Source organism: Lasioglossum baleicum, chromosome 20 (genome assembly GCF_051020765.1).
Source record: "Lasioglossum baleicum chromosome 20, iyLasBale1, whole genome shotgun sequence".
Taxonomy (NCBI): domain Eukaryota; kingdom Metazoa; phylum Arthropoda; class Insecta; order Hymenoptera; family Halictidae; genus Lasioglossum; species Lasioglossum baleicum.
In genome coordinates, this window is record NC_134948.1 from 6,684,985 (window position 1) to 6,701,026 (window position 16,042).

Consider the following 16,042-nt stretch of genomic DNA (forward strand, 5'->3'; position numbering starts at 1 on the left):
ACAAGGTTACAGAAAAACAATACAAAATATTTATAAAAATCTCCAGGCATCAATAATTCAATTAGGCACCGCAACAATAATCTCGGAATTTTTTCAGATCCTTTCAGAGAAATTAAAAAATTCGGAAATGGAGGACTCAAGGTCGAGACAAGGTTACAGAAAAACGATACAGAATATTTATAAAAATCTCCAAGTATCAATAATAATTGAAGTAGGGACCGCAACAAATATTTAGAAAATCTGTCAGATCCAATTTCAGATCTGAGAAATTCAAAGATTCGAAAATGGAGGACTCGAGGTCGACACAAGGTTACAGAAAAACAATACAAAGTATTTATGAAAATCTCCACAGGCATTCAACCCAGACCGATTTCTGTTTCTCGGGAAAACCTGGAAAATTGAAGTGCAAATTTGGAGTTCCCGTCAAAATTCGCAACAGCGGAAACAATTAGCGTCGGTCGGATTCGCCCGCTGAAAAAACAGCATTAAATACATTTGTATATCAGCGGCGCGAGCGATGTTCATCTAAATAGGAATTTCGCGTTCCTTGCGGGCGTAATTTCAGGCGTGGGCTCAATCAAACAACGTCCGAACCGAGAGAGGTGGGGGGATGCGGCGGCGTAGAGGGGGGAAATTAAATAGAATTAATTATTCCATGTGGTGGGCGTAGAACTGAAGGTGTTATCGCAAACAAAAAGATCAAAAGCCGGCTTCCGCCAAGGGAGATCCACTCTGGATTGTGCGCCCATAAACAATTCCGTCCATTCGAGGCACGTTGCAAGGCAAATCCAAGTTCACCGGAGCAGCGAGAAAGCGCCTCGTGTTTCCCGCGGAACCGTGAAACGTTTCGAAAACAATTTTCCGAACAACTCTCGAATCGCGTTAAACATTTCGGGGCTGTAATCCGAACTAATGGAAACGGAAATAGTTCCGTTTGCCCGGCTCCTTTCAGCCCGGTTAGCTCTTTTCTTCCGGAAAACCAGCGTGCGCTCGCGTGCTCGCACACATACGCGCGCAACAGCGCTGCAACTTTTTACTGTCAAAAGTATTCCGACGCTTGTTCGCGAAATTTTCAGTTCGACTGATCCTCGATACTTCCCTAGTACTATCTCGGTTTATTTTGTTTTACAGTTCAGTTTCGAACGTGCAGAATTCCACATTAATATTATTATTATTATACAGAAGGTGACTTGCACAATTATAACAAGCTATATCTCTTTGTTATGGTTAAAGTTAGGAAAAAAGGAAGGGCTACAAGATGGTAGCGATCGTTTCTCCCTAGCTGGAGGCGGGTCACGTGAAGGTCATTGACATTTTTTTAAATGGACACCTACATTTCTTTTATACACATCGATTCTCCTCGTTATTGCACATAAAAAAGTACTGCGAGCGTGTGACCAAAAATTCACAGCTAACAAGGTTTTTTTTGAAAAAATGTCAACGACCTTCATATGACTGCTATGCCTCCAGCTAGGAGAAACCGATTGACATAACCGCGTGAATCACCCTGTATATTATAATGGGTGAACATTTTGTTCGAATATAATTTTTGAACAGTTCGGTTTCAAGATGGCCGCGATTATTTTATTGGTGGAGCATCGGTGGCTCGATAAGAGCAGCGACAAGACACGGTCTATCCATTGCGCATAATTTCGCAGTAACGTAAAAAGGTACGTTCACAGTACCTATACGCCATCGAGTATCCCTTATCAGCAACCCCCTGGCCGGTTCTCCCTTTCGAAACGTTATCAAACGATTCTGGTTATTAATGCGAAAAATGTCTCGTGATTCTCGGGCTGGTTTTTATCGTTGTTATCGCGCCGTTTTATGCGAGAGAGTACGTCTGGGGACCATCTGATCATGCGGTGTCTCGAATTTTTGGAGAACGAGCTTTGAATTATATTTATTTTCGTATTATACATTTTTGTATTTATCCATTCCTTGGAATCGCGAATATGTTTCCTTGGGAGGGCAATATTTGATTAAACATCGAGATTCGAGAATTTATTTAAATTCCAATGGAGGAGGTTGTATGTTTATCTTTAATTTATTGAAACTTGTACTGAACCAAGACATTTTTTCAGTATTGCTATATTTATATAAAAATATTTGTAGTAAATTAATTCTCCAAATTAACATTAAAAAGAACCGTGACTCATTCAATTGTTGGCATGCAATTTTACTTGTCAAAATTCGCGCGCACTGGCGGGAAATTCGAATCCCCGCCATACGAGCACAGAGAGACGCAAAGGGGGGGAAGGGAGGTTCAGACAGTTGCCGGTTAATTGAGCAGCAATTAGACTAGTCCTTCAACGTTGTCTTCGCGGACGAATTACACCGGATTGTCGGCCCTCCATGGATACGGGAGATGTTAAGCGCGACGCTAAGGGGGGGCCAGGAGACATTCCCTCTATCTTATCGTTTTTCCCTACCAACGTCCTCGAAACGGAAGTGCCTCCAGGAGACTCCATTTTTTGCGACGATCCATTTCGAGAATTACACACTCCCGCGAATCGATTCTCGCGCACCTTCCCCCTCCCCTCCCCCTTTCCGTCTTTCGCATTTGCAAATTGTCCCCAGACAGGGACTCGAATACGTCTCTTCGGCTGCCTCCCGAAATATTCGCGACGTGAATAAACTTTATTCCCGTCCTCTTTATTTTCTCGTTCGTTTACGCTTCTAACCTAATCTCGGTTCACGGCGCGGCGCGAGACGAATTGCGCGTGCAATGTCGAGTTGCTGTCGATAGTGTCCATCTTTCTGCGACATTGAAATTGTTTGGTTTAAGTGCGCGCTACAGAAACTAGCTAGGAATTTAATTATCTTTCTTGTTGTTTTATTACGTTGTTCTCATAATGTCTTACCATTAACAAGTTCTGTATTATTGGATAAATTGCTGTGCGACTTTCAGTGACTTTTATGGGGACGCTCGCGATTTAAATATTTGAGTTTACACATTTTCAAGTGGATAAGAAGAATTATTTGGATTTACACATTTTCAAATAGATGAAAACAATTACTTGAATTTACACATTTTTTTAAATTAATGAAAAGAATTATTTGAATTTACACATTTTCAAATGGGTAAAAACAATTACCTGCATTTACACATTTTCAAATAGATAAAAACAATTACTTGAATTTACACATTTTCAAATGGATAAAAAGAATTACTTGAATTTACACATTTTCAAAAGGATAAAAAGAATTATTTGGATTTACACATTTTCAAATGGACAAAAAGAATTACTTGAATTTACACATTTTCGAATGGATGAAAACAATTACTTGAATTTACACATATTTTCAAATGGATGAAAACAATTACTTGAATTTACACATTTTCGAATGGATAAAAACAATTACCTGAATTTACACATTTCCAAATGGATAAAGACAATTTTTATTCTTCCAACATTTTATTTTTATAATAAAAACAATTTAGCTATCCAACGATTTTGCAAGGAAAAGGTGCAGAAATCCCTGAAGAATATTCCACAGGACCGCAGAAGATGAGAAATTGTTTATTTAATTTTGCGGAGTAGTTTCTTGTTAGGACTCGAAATTTTAGCGGATATCGACAGCTTTCTCCGCGAGTTCCCCCTAGCCAGGGAAAGCAGAAGAAAAAGCTGCGGCGAGGACGGAATTCCAGAAACCGGGGGCCGACTCGGCTGACATGCAAGCTGAGTCGCTCGAGCAAAACGTGAGCCTATTAAGCGCACAATTTGCATCCTCGACGAGTCTGAGCACCGTCGCGTCTAGTTGCAATGCGGTCGACGCACCGAACACACTCTGCGATCGGCTGTTCTCGAAGTTCTCCTGTTTCCCGCCATTTTGCGTCGCATCACGTTTTAAACCGGCTCTGTGACCGCGAAAAATCCAATATGTATTTTTAACATCTTTTTACTACATTATTTTACTATTTCTTAAACGTCCTGAACCTCTCAAAGTTCTTCCAAATATTTATACAAATTACAAAATTCATTTTATTCAGGTTTTTCTTGACGGAACGTTTACCAACATGTACCTGAGATTTTTCTGATTAAAATGAGTCCAAACACGACGTCATTCAGTCAGATTCTAGTAAAATCTCGATTATCCGAACTGATGGTATTTTAATATCCATTTACAAATTACAAAATTCATTTTATTCAGATTTTTCTTTACGGAACGTTTACCAACATGTATCTGAGATTTTTCTGATTAAAATGAGTCCAAACACGACGTCATTCAGTCAGATTCTAGTAAAATCTCGATTATCCGAACTGATGGTATTTTAATATCCATTTAAACAGTTCAATCTAATTAGCGATCCATATACCTCAGAATTCTTCTTTAAATCGAAAGAACTATTCTATTATCTTCATACTCACATCTGCTAGATCAGTTCGGATAAAAGAGGCTCCACTATATCACGGATTACACAAACAAATATGACTCAAACCGCATCGTGTGGGGTATCGTTTCACTCGTAAAAACGTCAGCTATAAACTGGTAAAGGTCTCATTTAAAAATTCTCAAAAACCACAAAGTTATCATCGAATTTCCATGATCTCGCCGATACAAGCCCCGAGGAAAATCGTCCGGAAACAGGATAATTTCGCGAATTCTTCGGGAAGACGGTGCCAAATGGCAAAGTAGTTCACCGCGTAAGTTCCCCGGGGAGAAACAGATGATTAATCTCGGTGACCGACAGTTTTTACGAGACTGCGAGCGCGAGTTCGTCGGACACAAATCAAACCGGAGGTGGGAAGAGCTCGCGGAAAAGCACTGTGAAAAGATAAAAGGCGAGGTAGCGTGTTCGAAAGAACGACGTCGGGTTCTCTCACTGGCAAATTCGGCTATCGCCACAGGAATTAAAGCAATTATGAATTTTATCTGGCCGAAGCCCCGGGAAAAGTTTCCTCGCGGAAGCGAAGATGATCGCGCTCGCGCGCGCACGCTTATCTGTCGCGCTCGACGGCGCGGAAACCCTCTACGGGCGGCTAAGATTCCTTTCACGCGGCCACTTTTCTATCGTTCCCCGTTTCCGACCTGTACACTCTCCCATTCTGCCGATCTGGATTGCCTTTTCGATCCGGTGTGGTAGCGCGGAAACTGTCACTCGATGCACGTGACAGCAGGTTTGGGTTTGGCCTGGTTTGGAAACTCGTTTTTGTTTGTTGATCGACGAACTTTTCTGCGTTTCGGATGGCAATTGTGCTGTTAGGTGACATTTAAACGATGGAGAAATTAATACAATCCAAGAAAAAATTGTTTTTAATTTTCATATTAAAATTGTTTGGGCAGTGTTATTAATTTTTGTTAATCGTCGGACTATTTTGCGTTTAGAATGACAATTGTGCTGTTAGGTGACATTTAAACGATGGAGAAATTAATACAATCCAAGAAAAAATATATGTATTGTTTTTAATTTATTAAAATTGTTTGGGCAGTGTTATTAATTTTTGTTGATCGTCGAACTGTACTGCGTTTGGGATGAAAATTGTGCTGTTAGGTGACACTTAAACCGATGAGTAAATTAATACAATCCAAGAAAAAATATATGTATTGTTCTTAATTTATTAAAATTGTTTGGGCAGTGTTATTAATTTTTTTTAATCGTCGGACTGTTCTGCGTTTGGGATGAAGATTGTGCTGTTAGGTGACATTTAAACCGAGAGGGAAATTAATACAATCCAAGAAAAAATATATGTATTGTTTTTAATTTATTAAAATTGTTCGGGTAGTGCTATTCATTTTTGTTGATCATCAGACTATTTTGCGTTTGGGATGAAAATTGTGCTGTTAGGTGACACTTAAACCGATGAGGAAATTAATAGAATGCAAGAAAAAATATATGTATTGTTTTTAATTTTCATATTAAAATTGTTATTAATTTTTGTTGATCGACGAACTTTTCTGCGTTTCGGATGGCAATTGTGCTGTTAGGTGACATTTAAACGATGGGGAAATTAATACAAACCAAGATAAAATATATGTATTGTTTTTAATTTATTAAAATTGTTCGGGCAGTGTTATTAATTTTTGTTGATCGTCGGACTGTTCTGCGTTTGGGATGAAAATTGTGCTGTTAGGTGACACTTAAACCGATGAGTAAATTAATACAATCCAAGAAAAAATATATGTATTGTTCTTAATTTATTAAAATTGTTTGGGCAGTGTTATTAATTTTTGTTGAACGTCGAACTGTTCTGCGTTTGGAATGAAAATTGTGCTGTTAGGTGACACTTAAAGCGATGGGAAAATTAATACAATCCAAGAAAAAATATATGTATTGTTTTTAATTTATTAAAATTGTTCGGGTAGTGCTATTCATTTTTGTTGATCATCAGACTATTTTGCGTTTGGGATGAAAATTGTGCTGTTGTCTCGCTTAAGTGTCCCAGTTGCTCCCCGACTTTCCTTATTTTTCCTTGTTTTACCTTTTCTGTGCGACGAACGCGTCCGAAGAGAACCGTTGGAATTCCATTGGGACGACACCGCGTTAGCCTAATCGCGGCTCCTTGGCGCTGCGACTCATGTTTTAAAACGATAGTGATCGCGAGGAACTGTGTTTCACCATGATCATAATTTAATGAACACCAAACACACACACATGAAATGTGAAACTAAATGAATATCAAATTAATTGAAAAAACACATAAAATGTGAAGCTAAATGAATATAAAATTAATTGAAAAAAAACACATTAAATGTGAAACTCTAAGTGAATATAAAATAAATTAAAAGAAACATAATATGTGAAACTAAATGAGTATAAGATAAATTGAAAACACTATGAAGCCATTAAACAAGAATTTACATAAAAATTAATCTAGTGATATTTAATGCATTATTAGAGGACTGGATATTGTGTAATAGTATTTAAAAGAATGTGTAATGGGGTTTTAAAATTCTTTTCCGCGACTGCAAAGAGAATTTAACTCAGAAACGGCTCTCATAGGGTTTCGCTATGGCGGATAATGTACGACGACGATAATTAGCAGCAGTAAAGATTCGCTGACTAATCATAAGAACATTATAATTTCTGTTGGTAATTAGATCCGGGGGTTCAGATAAACCGACTGAGAATGGAACGTAATGGAAAACTTTCAGTCACGCAACAGCCACGATGTATAGATATACGGGAACGGTACAAAAAAGGAAAAAAAAAGAGGAACGCATAAAGGATGAATAATTATAGGAATCATAATAATGTGAGAACGGGGCAGGGTGATAATTTTAATTTTCATTCGGTTTAGCACGAAACTCCATACATATTCTATGCAATAATGAAAATTAGAGAAATCTCTTTGCTCTCGTCTACGACCATTATTCCACTCTGTCTGGCCGGTACACTCGCTGTCAAAAGTTAAGCAACAATCTAATTAATACAATACAGCGCCGGCTGTCTCACTTTGCCTTTTATGTTGCGAATTCTTCAAACGAAACTTAAAAAATTGCCCTAAATTCCCAGACAATAAATGTTCAACAATAATGTTATAAATTAATGTTTAAAAGCCCCCAAAAATTACATGAACAACATTAATAAATCTCGAAACAAATAAACTTGACTATTATTACTTAACAATTGAAACTCAAGTAAACGCAACTTAACAAAATGCCCTAACATCTAAATTCTCAGACAATAAATGTCCAACAATAATGTTATAAATTAATGTTTAAAAGCCTCCAAAAATAACATGGACAACATTAATAAATTTCAAAACAAATAAACTTGACTATTATTACCTAACAATTGAAACACAAGTAAACGCAACTTAACAAATTGCCCTAACATCGAAATTCTCAGGCAATAAATGTCCAACAATAATGTTATAAATTAATGCTTAAAAGCCCCCAAAAATTACATGGACAACATTAATAAATTTCAAAACAAATAAACTTGACAAATAAAATTCTTAAAAGAAAATTCAAGCAAATTCTTCAGTCGTTTCAAAACGGTCCGAATTAATTACTGTCGTGTCTGTGGCGGGAAATTCAAACAGAGCGCAGCCCCATTCGATAAGGACGCGAAGGTGGGATGCCCGACTGGTTTTCCAGAGCTAACAAACGCGACCAGGAGCGAAGTCGAGATTCTCTCCTGTTATTATACAAATTCTTTTGCATCATGGCTTTTAATGAACCGGGCGAGTTGGTCACGGACGTCGTTCGTTTGCACAAAGCGTGGGCGTACTGAAAACAGGGGAATACCCTATGCTTGCGTTTCAGGTGGCTTCACCTGCTGTTCAACCTGGGAGTGCAGGTGATCGTGGGACTTCCACTGGAAATGGTTCACGGAAGCCTCAGGATCGCGGCTGTCTACATGGCTGGTGTCCTTGCCGGTGAGTAATGAATATGCGTCGGGGAACCCCGAGATTTTATTTGCACGGATTACACACGGTGCCCTTCGTTTCTCCTGGAAACGATACCACCCTAACTTCGCGTCATACTCGACGGGAAATCTTCTGCGGATTTTACGACTGTTTTATTAACTGAACCGCTGTGCTAATCTCCACACTGCAAATATTAAGTCGGGGAATAAATTAACCGACTGTTTCCGTACCGATAAGATTTCAGTTCGAAGAATATTCCACCGTCATTTTGGTCTTGAAAAATTATTGAAGACCTACGATTGTTACTTCACAACAATATGTGTGTCGATAAATATTTCACAGCAGCTATTAATTCTCCTGACATTTTTCTGATTAAAACAAGCCCAAACACGACGTAATTCGAAGTGTATTTAGTAGAATCTCGATTATCCGAACCGGTAGCGTATAGCCAAAGACATTTGTCATATTCGCGATGCTTTCCTGATTGGAATGAGTCCAAACACGATGCAATTCGAAGCATAATTGCTCGTTTAGTCCACGATTTAATACGCCCTCGATTATCCGAACTGATGATAATGGTAATTATATAAAAAAAGTACTGCCCTCTCCGATTTTGATGAAATTTAAATATGTTATGCAGCAACACATTCTGAACAGCTTTTTCCTTTTCCAATATGGGGGGGTCGCTTCTAGTTTTCGAGATATTTGCAAAAAACTATCGCGAATACTGTATTGAATTTTTCGTTTTGTTTACATTTTGACGCTGTAGAGATAAGAGAGAAAACAGGGGGGGGGGGTGGAAAGGGCCAGCCTGACACCACACACACCCACCCAGTGCTTAACACGCCCCCACTGTTTCTAAATTATACTCTAGATTCCTACGTATTTTTACGTGCTGATTACGAATATGATATTGAAAATTTGCACAAATGTTAATTTCTTAACGGAAACCTTCTTTTTAGAAACACTGGGTGCGTGTTAAGCACTGGGTGGGTGTGTGTGGTGTCAGGCTGACCCTTTCCGCCCCCCCCTGTTTTCTCTCTTATCTCTACAGCGTCAAAATGTAAACAAATGCCGCACCGAAACAGTCTACGTTGCAGCGGAGCGTTCAGGAATACGAACAATTCAATACAGTATTCGCGATAGTTTTTTGCAAATATCTCGAAAACTAAAAGCGACCCCCCGATATTGGAAAAGGAAAAAGTTGTTCAAAATGTCAATATCTATAACATATTTAAATTTCATCAAAATCGGAGAGGGCAGCACTTTTCTATACATATAATTACCATGATAATAATTACATGATAACAAGCAGTTTGATCTAAAGCGTTCCGTGTACAACATCACTCACTGTACAGTTCAGTAAAGATGTAATTTAACACTGTGGATAAATAATTGTTTTATTATTCTCAATTCGCTCTGGCCCGTTCGGATAGCAGAGGTTCCACTTTATCGTGGATTAAACGAGTAAATGCGATCCAAACTGTATCGTGTTTGGTATCGTTGGAATCGGGAGACTGTCGCGAAGCACACAGTGTCTTCAAGTTCCTCTTACACCTTTACACTGTTGTATATCTCGTCATTTTTCTCATAGCTGTCTGAAATCCACAATTAACAGGATTCATAAGATAAAAATTAGAAGATTTCGGGTACGCGGTCAGCGAAATGAGTTCTGCCTAGTTAGATTTGCAACATTGTGGTCCATGGGGAGATTCGCAGTCCCCGTCGTTCTTTCGAACGGTTTCATCCTCCGCGTTTACGGCGTCCGACGTATATCCCAAATCTCCCCCGAGGAGTTTATTATTCATGCGCCCTATTTTGCAACGTTTTACTTTCATGACTGCTAATAACCCGGGATCTGCGTCTAATCGAATTTATGCAAATGGCAATTAGGTTTACACGACTGTGCACGCCCCTTTCTCCTTTCGGACCCTCTCTCTCTCTCTCTCTCTCTCTCTCTCTCTCTCTCTTTCGCTCTCTCGTAACACGCGCATAGTTCGCGTTGATGCTGCTGCACCCCCGACTCCCCCGCTTCCGGAATTTACGATCGGGGGTGGACGAATGTTTAATTTTAATCAAATTTAATTTGTTTACGGGAAGGCCGCACGCCTAATCTCGTGTTACGCTCGCGGAGATACAAAATGGCCGGCACATCGGGTTGTACGATGTTGAAACCGAGGGATAAAATAATTACGATTAATTACAGTTTAATCCTCCAAATTTTATTTTAAATAATAAATAAACATGTGATTGTAATTGCAAATAATGACTAAACATTTTATTTCAATAAAAGTAATTTAAATAATTCCAAAAGAGTGATCTATTTATTATTTCTTATTTCTATTTATTATTGTTGAATTCAGACATCACGAAAATCAGACATTCCTTCCGACTTAAAATATTTCCATTTTTTTTAATGAGATTTTTTAAATTTGGTGGACACGAGACTGATCTAATACCTTATGAAATACCTGAATGTTCAGTAATTGATTAGACACCTACATGTGCAGCAATTTTTAATGGCGCCTAAGAGTCACCAATCGAGTGCTAAGGGTTAATACCGTGAGAATGGAGGAAAAATTATAATGGAGTTTAAATTGGTTGAAAGAGATAGAGAACGGAGAGAGGATCGCGGAAGAAACAAAATGGAGGTACGGGGGAGTTAGCTCGCGTTGGAAAATCCGGAAACAGAGTAAATGGAAATAGGGACAAATTGTGTTATGGAGAAGAAATAGAGTCGTGGTGTGGTGCAGCTGCGTCGGCGAGCATTTATGCGGGTGAGAATCGCCGAGTGATTTAAATTTACGAATATTGTTGCGAGCATTCATGCATTACTGTATTACATGCCGGCGCATAATCACGCGTGCGGATTCGATGAGCCTCACTCTCTCTCTCTCTCTCTTTTTCTCTCTTCGTTCCACTCACAACATTTCCATCTCTCTTTCTCCCTCTCGCTTTAGTTCGCTGGAAACGTTTGCGTTAAATGCACTTGGTCGAGCTTTCGGTAAATCGCGTTTCGGTTCGTAATGGATCTCTCTCTCTTTCTTTTTGTCTCTGTCTCTCGCTCTCTTTCCCGCAGTTTTATTCTTTTTATTACACGTTATTCGAGCCGTCTATTAGTGCGGCGGATATTCACCGCCACGTAGCTTTTTTCAATTCTGACGCACGCTGATCCGAAATTAACGTTACAACATTTACGCACACGCGTCGCTGGAAATGCGACGACGCGTTTATTGCTCGTTTGTTTTATTTAATGAGGTATTCGTTAACTTCCCGATTGCTTCGCTAGCGTTATTAGTCCTTCTGCAACCGCCGTTTTGCGTCAGAATCCCGTTCTTGTGTAACTTACGACAAAAATGATAAAGTAAACAACAGTGGAAAGGTAAGAGAAACTTGAAAACACTGTATACAGGGTGTCCCAAAATTCGTGAAAATCCCGAAAAGGAGTGGTTCCTGAGATCATTTCAAGCGACATTTTTGCAAAGGAAAATGTCGCTTGAAATGGTCTCAGGAACCACTCCTTTTCGGGATTTTCGCGAATTTTGGGACACCCTGTGTTTGTTCACGACAGTCTCCCGATTCCAACGATACCCAACACGATCGTATTTACGCGTTTAATCCACCATAATTATATTTGTACATTGATTCGTGTCGTACATGGAACGCTTCAGATCGAACTGTTCATTACCATCGGTTCGGATAATCGAGGGCGTAATAAATCGTCGATTAAACGTGCAATTATGCTTCGAATTGCATCGTGTTTGGACTCATTTTAATCAGCAAAATATCGCGGATACGTCGATAAACGTTTCATAAAGAAATACATCAGAAACAAAAGCGTTACGCAAAGTTAAGGAAACATTGCACACCTGAAGAAGACATTAGTGTGATTCTGTTTGACAACGTTCTCGACAGCTCTCAGCCAGATTAATGCACGCGATGTGTACCACAGATATCCACACCATTTGACATCTAATTTAATATGTATACGAAACGCGTGAAATTTCTATTCGCATTAATCGCCGATAGAATAACGAAATTCTATCCATCCCAGTGCGCAAGCTTGTCGCTAAGCCCGCGTAACTATTAGAAAGGGAATGCTATATCAGTTTCTCAGCCATTACCGTGCGCTTCCGGTGGCACTGCAACTTTTATGCGAGCCGGTATACTAATATCTCGGGCGCATTAGCCGGTTGCGTACACCGTACACGCATACACGTTCGTTCCACGATTTTTCCGAATGGTTTTTAAAAAGCGAACGGGCGCTACGCGTTTTCTGCAAGGTAAACTGTCGCGTCTTAATAAGGAAACTGGAGAGAGCCAGTCCCGGGGAAGATGAGACCGTTTTGCATATTGCATTTTGCAATACTGAGGTATCCGCGGCTAACTTTTCTGTCCCGAGTACCTTTGCGCAATTTCTAGACACGTTACCTTTTACAACATTTACCGTTATTATCCGGAATCCCCTTGTTGATATATCTCGGCTGTCATACACGCTGTACACTGAGAAAAAAAAGTAGTTACTTCAATAACACGCGTGTTATTGTAATTTTTTTACTTCGATGAATATCAATGTATTCTTTTAAATAGTACGAAATTTAGAAGCAAATCGTGATGTATTTGAATTGTCTATCATGAAATGATTGAAAATATTATTCGATTCAATACCGGGCATTATTATTCGTAATGTATTTCTCTTTTTCCTTCAATCAGATATGTTGTTAAAAAAATTTGAGAAATGTATTGATTTATACTGGAATTGGTTTGAGGCCATATATCTTATTTTTTTGAAAACATCGATGGTCAAGCTATTCGCTTATATGATTGGCGGAAATGAGTTTTGCTATTGAAATTCAATAGTATTAAATATTAAAATAAGTTCATATGATATTGGCACTATTCAATAGTACATCTTATTGAATCAACATATATATTTTTTTTGTCTCGACAGGATTTTTTTCTCAGTGTACCATATTTATCTTAGGTCGGAGATAATTCAGCGAACACGCAAGAACTTCCAATCCCGGTGGCATCTCCACCATCTTTATGCTGTACTGACGAAATTACTTTCCCTCCGAGCCGTTTCTATTTTAAAAGGACCGACCGGCCCGAGCCAGGGGAAAAGAATTTTAATTTCATCTTTTTATTAAAACCCCGCCCCCGTTTTATTTTATGGCGCACGGTCGCGTATGAATCGCAGATTTTTAAAACCCTCTATCGATCGGCCGAGATGTCGTTCTGCAAATTGTATCGTAAAACAGGGGTTGATTGGGTCCGGGGAAATTGTGCAGGATTTTTCTGAATCCCCCTGTGGACCGGCCATATTGTCGCGAATCCAACTAGGCAGCAGTCATTTCGCTGACCGTGCCCGAAACCTTGTGATTTTCATCTCGCGAAGTCTGGTAGCTGTGGACTTTGTGCCTTTACGACGAAAATTATGAAATAAACAATAATAGAGAAGTAAGAGGAACTTGAAAACACTGCGTACTTGTTCGCGACAGTCTCACGATTTCAACGATACCAAACACGATACAGTTTGGATCGTATTTACTCCTTTAATCCACGATAAAGTGGAACCTCTGCTATCCGAACGGGTCAGAGCGACGCACACTGCGTCGGAATGCCCGTTTTTTGGACAAAATTCCATATCTTAAAAACTATAAGTCGTATAAAAAAATGTTTCAAATAAAAGTTATAGGGTATAAGGAGGACTATATGATGGTTGTATTTGTTTGGTATTGTTGTAACCTTGAGAAGCTCTATGAAGGTCACTTTTAAAATTTCATACGGCAATGTAGATTTTTGATTATGTATTCTAATAGGTGAGGTTAAAACATTTTCAAAACACTAGAAAAACATTATTTTTGCATAAACCGTTGTCAAGATATATGCATCCAAAGTTGGCGTACCGTCTACAGTGGTATTGATTGTAATTATCATCGGTTCGGATAATCGAGGGCGTATTAAATCGTGGATTAAACGAGCAATTATGCTTCGAATTGCATCGTGTTTGGACTCATTCCAATCAGGAAAGCATCGCGAATATGACAAATGTCTTCGGCTATACGCTACCGGTTCGGATAATCGAGGTTCTACTAAATACGCTTCGAATTACATCGTGTTTGGACTCATTCTCATCAGGTTCATTTATTTCATTCATTTTTGAACTTCGCTGAGATCAGCATTCTCTTGCGACATTTGGAGGCTGCCGGGAAATGAGGATGTTCCGGTGGAAACACGTGTCAAATCGACGCGGGACACGTTCGATGGAGACCAAGAAACAAGTGGAACCATGGCAAAAAAAGGTGTCAGGAGATAGGTGCCGTTGCACTTGCATAGTTACAATCGCATTACATCGTCGCGACCGCGATGCATACGAAGTAATCCTGTCGCGATGGCCTCAGACAAGCTGTCGCCACCTCGTGTTCTCACGGAGGAGGGGTTGCTGCGGGGGTGCTCGGGAAAAAAAGGACGGGGAAACCAGAGGGAAAGACGTTTTGCTCTCATGACGACACTCAATCAATATTCCGACGCCATCTACACCCCCACCCCATACCCAAGTTCAATGATTTAATGAAACTGCCTTGGAAAGAAAATGCAGAAATTCTTACCCCTCACAGCTATTATACTCAGTCCTCGCTAGAATTTCACGTCCTGACGTGATTGACGTATCCGTGATATTTTACTGATTAAAACGAGCCAAAACACGTCGTAATTCGATGTGTATTTAGTAGAACCTCGATTATCCGAACCGGAGCGTATAGTCAAAGGCATTTTTCATATTCGCGATACTTTTCTGATTGGAACGAGTCCAAACACGACGCAATTTGTAGCATAATTGCTCGTTTAATCCACGATTTAATACGCCCTCGATTATCCGAACCGATGATAATAATTAGATGATAATAAACAGTTTGATCTAAAGCGTTCCATGTACAACATTACTGACTGTACAGTTCAGTAAGGATGTAATTTAACACTGTGGATAAATAATTATTTTATTATTCTCAGGTCGCTCTGACGCGTTCGGATAGCAGAGGTTCCACTTTATGGTGGATTAAACGCGTAAATACGGTCGAAACCGTATCGCGTTTGGTATCGTTGGAATCGGGAGACTGTCGCGAACAAATATACAGTGTTTTCAAGTTCCTCTTACCATTCCGTTATTGTTTATTTCGTTGTTTTGGTCATAAACGCCTGAAATTCACAGTTGCCAATTGTTCAAGGGCTTGTAGAAATTGGTTGGAAGTTCAAAAATAGATGATATAAAATGGCTGCGAGAACATCATGCTCGGTGGCATTCAAATGAACTGGGATCATAGCTGAAGTTAGGGTACAATCGACAGTTTAGTTAAAGAAGAATAGATTCCCGGGAACGAGAGAGTATCACGACACCAGCAGAGATTCGCAGATAGCCGAGCATAATTTCCACGTAATTTCATTCATTCGTCGTGGCGACGGAGAGGTCCGTCGTCGACGGTAGGTACTTCGTGTCGCGGAATCGTCGTCCGTCGCGACGATTGCGTGACAAGGACAATTATACGACGGTGGTATCCGTATATCGCAGCGCGAAACTCCTCCGTATGCGTGATGCATTTTGCATGCGCAATCGGAGACGGTCCCTTTGATGCTAGACGGCCGTGTCCGGACTACCAGTCGGCCCCCGGCTTCCTTGAAAACTCTCTTATTGCCGTTAGCTACCTTCGAGGTCCTTTCCCCTTAAC

General features: G+C 39.6%; 1 protein-coding gene across 3 annotated transcripts in view; it reads left to right on the forward strand.

The window, feature by feature from the left end:
- Stet (stem cell tumor) overlaps nt 1-16,042 on the forward strand; it is a 578,556-nt gene that overhangs the window by 540,031 nt on the left and 22,483 nt on the right. For all 3 annotated transcript variants that reach the window (XM_076444038.1, XM_076444039.1, XM_076444037.1), the window contains one exon: nt 8,215-8,327. In XM_076444038.1, coding sequence (XP_076300153.1) covers nt 8,215-8,327 — 113 coding nt within the window. The remainder of the gene's footprint in view (nt 1-8,214; nt 8,328-16,042) is intronic.